The following is an 8,408-nucleotide window of genomic DNA, read 5'->3' as shown; positions in this document are numbered from 1 at the left end:
TGCTGGTCTGTTGTTGACTGAATTAATTGGCAACACACTACACCGTGGGCCAAAAAACCGTGCCACTTAATTATTTTCAACTATAACTCTGTTATTTCTTGATCGATTTTTATACGCACTATATATGCGAGCTTGGCTGTTTCCGGTTTCCCGAGAATTACAGCAGTTTCATTGGATTGGATTCCCTAATTGTGATCACCATGATTGCTATCATAATCAGCAAAGTAGGGATCATACTACCAGCAAATGTCTGGTAGCTCAACAGAATTTCTACATGTGACAGGAAATAAGTACAGAGTCTTTTTCTCCCCATGTCTACATGTGCTTTCCACTAGGATTCACTAATTTCTTCTCACATCCCCAAACACATGCAGGGTGAGGTTAATTGGTGATTCAAAATGTGTGCCAATTAATTTGAGGGGCATGCATGTGAGTGGGTCATGTAGAACCAAAACCAAGCTTTGAAATTTGGCTCGCACCTTGATGTTGCTACAATAGGCCCCTCCACCCCAACAACCATGAATTGGATTAAGATTGAATATGATTGCTATGTTAAGTAACATTTTTTTGTTAAATCAGTGTATAAATAGAAATAGTCGCATTTTTCTCACTACTGTAGTATTGCAATATACAACTGAAAAAAATCAATAAACCATTGTGTTTCTGTTTCAGATATGGATCAGTGTTTATCGTGTGATACCAACAAAGAGTGGTCCAGTCCTGGAAGTGCCAGATGCAGTCTAAAATCTCTAGAGTATTTCACATGGGATAACGGCTTTGCAATAGTTTTGCTCGTTTTGGCAAGCTTGGGTGCAATGTTTGTGATTGTGACTACCATTATCTTTGTAAGGTGCAGAGACACGCCGATTGTCAAAGCATCTGGAGGAACAATCTGTTATGTGATTCTGTTCTGCTTGCTCTGCAGCTTTTTCAATTCTGGCCTGTTTGTTGGAAAACCATGCAACATACTATGTAAAATCAGGCAAGTGGCCTTCGGGTTGAGCTTCACTTGCTGCGTTTCATGTATTTTGGTTAAATCACTAAAAATAATAATGGCATTTAATTTTAATCCCAGTCTACAGAATATTTTACGGAAAGCTTACAAGCCAGTTCTTATCATCGTTTGCTGCACTGGAATCCAAATTATAATTTGTATTACTTGGCTAATCATTTATAGTCCTCATGAAGAAAGAGTGCCCATGCCAAATACCATACTCCTGCAATGCAATGAAGGGTCCAATGTGGTCTTTGGTTTAATGTTAGGGTATATAGCTCTACTTGCAATGATATGCTTTATTTGTGCATTTAAGGGACGAAAACTGCCAGAAAATTACAACGAAGCAAAATTTATTACTTTTGGCATGCTAATTTATTTCATTGCCTGGGTAATTTTTGTTCCTATTTATGTAACCACAAAAGGAAAATACCTTCAGGCTGTTGAAATGGTTGTTATTTTAATATCCAATTATGGCATATTATGCTGTCATTTTTTCCCCAAATGTTATGTAATTCTGTTTAAAAAGGATCACAATACAAAAGATGCCTTTTTACAGAAGATTTTTGAATATTCCTCAAGGAGTGCCAGCAGAATATCAACATGCAGCATTTTATCAACAGATTATTTATCTTCACCAAAGACATTAATGTTTTCCGCAAACAGCCCTTCCCATGTCAGTTCAGATAGAAGCGACATTTCCATATTTGAAAGTTGTAAAGAAAAGGACAATGGGAGATTATGTAAGAGAAATAAATTTTTTCGAAGGAAAAGAATGGCTAGTGTGTAATGTGTTAATACTCTAGCATGTGGACTATTTTGACATAGGTAACCCCTAATTTATCATTTTATGTACACATTTACCAGAGATAAAAAGCTGTGCTCTTCAAGTTTTTTTTTTTTTTAATCTACCACATCGTCTTTCAAACGTGTGTGGACACTTCATACAGAAACAAATTACCTAAAGAAATTCCCTTTCATTTATATGCTGACAGAAAACAGAAATGCACAAATGGCACATTTTCTGAAATAAGGACCTATAGGTAGAGCATGTGTATTTTTACAAAAAGTTGTTAACTTAATTTAACTCTGTAATCAGGCACTGCAAACTTTCTAAATCAAAAATGTTCTTCAGATGCGCTTTTAATCTTAGAAGTTCAAGTGGAACTTTGCCTGATCAGGTTACCTTTAATAATAGAATCATAGCATTGGTTACAACAAGACAAAAGCCATTCTGCATTTCTTAATGTCTAAAATGTCACCAGAAGCAAGGGCAAGTGCCATTGGCATTCTGTTTTCCTGACTTCAGGCAAGGTTTTAGAGGACCAACATCACAGGATCTGGTCATCTTCAGCTAACCACACCAGAGCTTGGCTGGTACATCACATCACACTACTCCATTTGAGAGATAATTTCTGATCTGCTACCTGTAATGTTGCTAAAAGTGACAGCTGGCTCACTGCCCATTTCAGTGACGGGAAAATGAAAGAGAGACTCCATGTTTCTGGCCTTAATGCAAGAGTACCTGTCAGAGGCCATCTTCTCACAACTTCTAGGAAAACTGACAAACAGCAGGACAATGTCAGGCAATACACATATATCGTGAAGAATCAAAGCTGGTGTCCATATGCTCCCTTGGCCTGTCTGCTTTACCCCTTAGAGCATCACTGAGGTGTCTATGATCTAAACATACATAGACTCAGCTCCAGATTCACAGGCTCATTGGCTGTTTGTGCCAGAGAGACCAAGCAGTGTTGAAGGTGAAACAACTTATTTTTTATTTTAATTTTCAAATGATCAGCTGCAATTGAAACTAATCTTGAAGTATTTCAGATGTTAAACACAAATGACAAAAAGTAAAATTAAAATGATTTGCAGCATGACTCTTATGGTCAATGAATTATAACTTAATTTATATGCATGAGCTCAGGAATGAGGGAGTATAGCTCAGTATTCCATGACTGGAGCTTGCATATTCCACATGAATTTACTCCTGGTGCTGATTTTTTTCCCTAAATTCTAAAACATATGCACATTAGGAAAACTGTCAACTCTAAATTAGCTGGGTGTTAAAGAGTGCTGAAGTGTGTTTATGTGGCATACCATGCTCTGTTGGCTCCTGCTATGTACCTAGTGCTGCTGGGATAGTCTCTGGCTTCAAAAGGACCCTGTTGACAGGGTAGAATATATTTACTTTAAGTTCTTGTTCTATTATAATTCAAACTTTAAGAAAATGTAGCCATTTCAGATTGAGGTAAGAAAGACAAGTTTCAAGTTGAGGTAGTTATACTCTCAAGGTGCTGGAGAGTGACGACATTTTGCACACTGATAAGCAAATTTCACTGTAATTGAATTTCACTCTAGTCTGAACATGTGACAATCTAGGGTGGAAAAACTGGTTCAGAAAATGCCTAGATGGTTGCAGAGCTACCTTAACCAGAACTTTGAAAGTAGATGGAGCTCACAGTGTTAATGCCCTTAACATTTAGCCAGTAAGGAATAGAGAAGAGGCTAGAAGTCATGACTCAGAGCTGCACAGCTAGACGTATGGCTCTTATGGTCTGAATGAGCTTTTCCACAAATTTCTCTCCTGAAATCCTAGATAAATATTCTGGAGTGGATATACAAATTAAGCTAAATATTGGTGGATCAAAAGTGACAAATAAAGTTTACTCAGTAGTTTTGTTACATCATGGATACTAAAAAGCATTAGTATAAATTTGGAGAAAGTGTATAAAAACATTTAATCTAGAGAGTATACTGCATTTTCACACTACTGACATTGGGATTTCAGAATAAACCACCAAGTCAAGCAGATGTAGAGAACATCCTAGCTTCTAAATAGTCTGCTCTGATTTGTAAAATACAACATATTGTTATAAATATCCATCCATTCATTTTCCAAACTCATATATCCAGATCAGGGTCACAATGAAGTTTTAGCCTATCCCAACAAGCATCAAGCACAAAGCAGGAACAATTCATGTATAAGATATCAGCTTATCACAGAGTGAACACAGACAGACATCAGAGGCCTATATACTGTAGCATCACCAGTCGACCAAACTGCATGTCTTTGGACTGTGGTAGGAAGCATGGAGAGAACATGCACACTCCACGCAGACAGCATGTCACCATGCCACCTTCTTAAAATAATTAATGGTATAAATGCAGCTAATTTTTGTACAGTAAATGAGGGAAACCCTGACAAAATTTCACTTCTTATTATTTAACTAGCTGTGTAAGCCCATGCTGTAAAAAGTCCTAGAAACTAATTAAATTGTCACAAGAAAAATTGAAAGGTAAAGATGTCAGGTAATTGAAATGAAATACTCTGGGCATCTCTTTCCTAGGAGGTTTCATTTTGCCAATTTGCTCGCATCATTTGTGTATTAGCGGCTAAGCGACACTGTCTTTCTTCAGAGGTTTCGTTTTGCCAATGTGCACACCTCGCTTGTGTATTAGTGGCGGGAAGAAAAGTAAAAGGGTTACTGTTTTGCCAATGTACTCGCCTCACTTCTGTATTAGTGTCTAAGCAAGTGACTTTCTTCGAAGGTTTCATTTTGTTAACGTGGTTGTCTCGCTTCCGTATCCTTGGAGGTGGAGCCCTTACCCCGACTCCACCCCTCACTTCTGGGCCGGACAGACAGACACATTTCCACACATAGACGTTTATATAAAAGATAATGGCCAAAATCTAAGAAATCAAATCACAAATTAACTGGCAATTCAACAAATCAAAAATTAACTGCCAATTCAAATGGCACCAACATATTTCATGGATAGTCATCTGGTTTGTAAAGTACCAAAATGTTGGCTAACAATGGATTCAAGACAAGTGACCTAGCAGCACAAGGTGGTCATGATAAAACATAACCTGCATGTGAAAATCTCTATTGTTTTTTGTTTTCCAAAGTTACAAAAAAAAAAAAAAGTTACATCTTGCCTGAAGAAGGGGCCTGAGTTGCCTCGAAAGCTTGCATATTGTAATCTTTTTAGTTAGCCAATAAAAAGTGTCATTTTGCTTGACTTTTCAAAACAAAGTTACAAAAGAAAAGTAAAATTGTAAAAGGGGTAGATATCAAAAATAGTGTACAATGTAAATAAAATGTAAAGATGTCATAACTGTTAATTTGTCACAATGTACATATTTTTAAATAAAATTAAAATTATATTAAGCAATGCTTGACTTGTCATTTTTTGTGAGTATTCACACTATGTCTTGTAACAACATATCAGAGGATATGAAGAATCAAGTCAGTATTATACAGATACTTGAGAAGCATTTTAAGATGTACTTTATCTTTTTGATATTTTCTTTTTTGAAGAGTGATTTTGAAGTATGGTATACATTCCTCTTGTACATATTTATATAAAAGGGCAGCAAGTAAATTTACTACTAGATTGTAAGACTACCAGACGTAATAATTTAAGTCAGGTGCACTGTATAGTAATGCATCTCTGTACATTTGTTTTGCCTGGAAAGCCTTAAAATGAAGCAAGCTCCCTTGTAACTTTTTTCTAAGATCCTTGAGTATATTGTAAGTTTATAGGTTCAGAATTATTGTGTGCAAACACACAATACAGTGAAATTCTTACTGGCATGCGTTAATTAACATGCAACACTTTGCCACTCTTTAGCGAGTATAACAACCCAACCTTGAGACCTCTACCTTTGTTACCTGAAAAATCATCTCAGAATGCAAGTTATAATGCTTTCTACCATTTTGACACATACTAAATGTAATCCGTGTGCTGATGACACTAAGTAGTATGATTGCAGAAATGAAGCAAGCTACAGTATTTTAATCCAAATTGGCATTCATTTTACTTAACCCATTATATTTCAGCTTTACATACTAACCTCATGTGGTCTGTTTACTCCTCCTGCCTAACAACTTCTTGGATATTTTCTCTCTTCAGCAACTTGGGTATTTCTTCAAGATACTTAATTGTATCGTATTGTACCATTCCTCTGGCATAGAAAATGTCTCACAGGAAACCTCCTCAGAAAAGTAAGCATCACACTGGTAGTACACTTGTATGGTCCTTTACTGGGTTGTATGGTTTCTTGTAGAACTATTGCTTGAAGAGGTGCCATTCTATGAAGGGTTCTTTGCATATGAATTTGGATCTTTGTGGTTTGAAAAACTTCCTAATAAAAAGAAAAAAACTAAAATCTTTAATGTTTGGTAGGCTACTTCGCTGAACAATAACAGATTAAGAAAACCCAGATTTAGACTGTGCTATCGTATGCAGCAAGAGTCCTTTCAAAATCATAAGCCATTAGTATTTCACAAATCTGTTATCATCTATTCATGGATATTTGCTGTATGGAGCCTGGTATGGATCTAAATAAATGAAAGGTTCTTTCTGGAACCTTTATTTGGATGGATCCCCTCTGGCACCTTTATATTTAAAAGTGTAGGAGAAGCCCTGAGCATGCCAGTGCCAGAAGGCACAAGTTGCTACAGTGAATTTAGCCATGCCTGTGTATTACTGATCCAAAAGGACAGCTGCTGGGGCACCAGTTTAGGAAAAAGTGCAAGATATGGCCTAAGTGAAAACATGCAATGTTCTACCAGAATGAGTGTGAACAGGTGACGATGAGAAAGCCTGACCCTCCTGCTCAGGGAAAGAGCGTGGAGGGAATGCCAGTCCATCACAGAGCGCACTCCATTCATATGCAAGCAGGGAAAAATTCAATTGTATTTTCAGATCACTTGATTTAAATCTTTAAAATTACCACAAAGTTTAAAGTGAAAATTATAATCATCGGCTGATGAATATATTTACGTAATTAAGGTGTTAACGTATATTTTTTATGTTTGTTTCCTGGTTTTACCTTCAGCACCTGTGAAACTCTTGAAACTGGATTTACTTGATGAGCAAAGTTCAGTACTCTAAATTCCTGAGTACAGAGAGTGTGACGAATTACATTTTATAGAACTGCTGCAAGAGATATTTGTATACAATGGTAGCATTTTTTTAAACAAATTATAGATCCAGATTTATTGAGATTAAATGCACATTGTATAATAATATATAACTGAAATGCACATGGTCATTATAACAACTTTACAAAGTGAAGGGAAGAAAACAACTTCTACTCACATATAAAAATGAGACTAAATACTGGAATGTGCCTGGTTTAATCATGAGGGAAAATGTCTACACAAAAGTGTAAAACTGATTAACCTGTGAACACAATGCCAGGGTTGGATAAGATGAAACCAGGTCTGAGGCAGCAGTGCAGCAGAGGCACCATACGCCTTTCTCCAGAGTGGAAATGTTAGCAATAAATAGAAAACCAAAAAAGAGTCCAGTGAAAACTCCGACACCCCCAGAGAGAAGGTGCTGTTCGTAAATCAACATAGATAAGACCTGGATTTGGACCCAATTATCTGAAATATATGTTGCAAACATTAAGTTCATGTTTAAAATTTCTGAACTGTGTCGCATGCGGCTGGGGGTGGAGCCCAGACGGGACGCCCAGGAGAACCGGAGGAGGGCTTGTACCTTCTCCAGACCGCGAGGGGGCGACCGCCCTGGTTGTGTTAGGGGCCAAGGGTAGAGGGCTTGGAAGCCCAACCCTGTAGGGGCCCGTGGCCACCGCCAGGCGGCACCCCGGTGTCTGAACAACCCTGGACCTCAGCACTTCCGCCACACCAGGAATTGCTGGGGGGGGGAAGGGGAAGAGGGGCAGGGACACCTGAAGGGCTTCCGGGTGCGCAACCGGCACTTCCGCCACACGGGGGTGTGTCCGCAGGAGATTGCCTGGAAGCAGCTGGAGCCCATCCGGGTTCCTATATAAGGGGCCACCTCCCTTCATTCAGTGGCAGAAGTCGGGTGGAAGAGGATGGAGCTGGAGAGAGGACTGGAGGCGGCCAGAAGACAGACATTTGGGACTGTGAAAGGCCTGGACTTTGGGGGATCGGTGCTGGAGGCACTGGGATGTGCACTAAAGTTTGTATATATTGTATATAGTGGTGGTGATAATAAATGAGTGTGTTGGGTGCAGAAACGATGTCCGCCTGTCTGTGTCTGGGTCCCATTCCACAACTGAAAGACTACTTCCAAATGTCTGCTCAACTAGTAACATATTGTATTTCAAATGCTGACAAACTTACTACATGTATGAGTTTTGTACAAGTGACAAGCTTTTCTCAGGTGAGGTCTAATTTTAGTATTTCACGATCACCTGTTGAATGCAGGGATTTCTTCAGGTTCTCAGGTATTCAATATGTATACCTGTAGCAGAAAACTCCCTCTTTTTAGAATAATCCAGAGAATTATTTTCACAGTTGAAGTTTTACACGGACTTCAGAAAAGGAAAAAAAAAAAAAAGTGCCTGCGGTGACAAACGGAGAAATGTGAGGCAGGCAATTATAATTTCAAAATCCTTGCATGCTGG

General features: G+C 38.3%; 1 protein-coding gene across 1 annotated transcript in view; it reads left to right on the top strand.

The window, feature by feature from the left end:
- gprc6a (G protein-coupled receptor, class C, group 6, member A) overlaps window positions 1-4,364 on the top strand; it is a 31,614-nt gene extending 27,250 nt beyond the window's left edge. Inside the window, exon 6 of the mRNA XM_039747622.1 lies at window positions 673-4,364. Coding sequence (XP_039603556.1) covers window positions 673-1,784 — 1,112 coding nt within the window. The 3' untranslated portion in view covers window positions 1,785-4,364. The remainder of the gene's footprint in view (window positions 1-672) is intronic.
- Window positions 4,365-8,408: the final 4,044 nt, after the last annotated feature.

This window comes from Polypterus senegalus, chromosome 3, assembly GCF_016835505.1.
Source record: "Polypterus senegalus isolate Bchr_013 chromosome 3, ASM1683550v1, whole genome shotgun sequence".
Classification (NCBI taxonomy): Eukaryota; Metazoa; Chordata; class Cladistia; order Polypteriformes; family Polypteridae; genus Polypterus; species Polypterus senegalus.
Note: the sequence above shows the minus strand (reverse complement) of the source record. Positions and strands in the feature narration are given on the sequence as shown.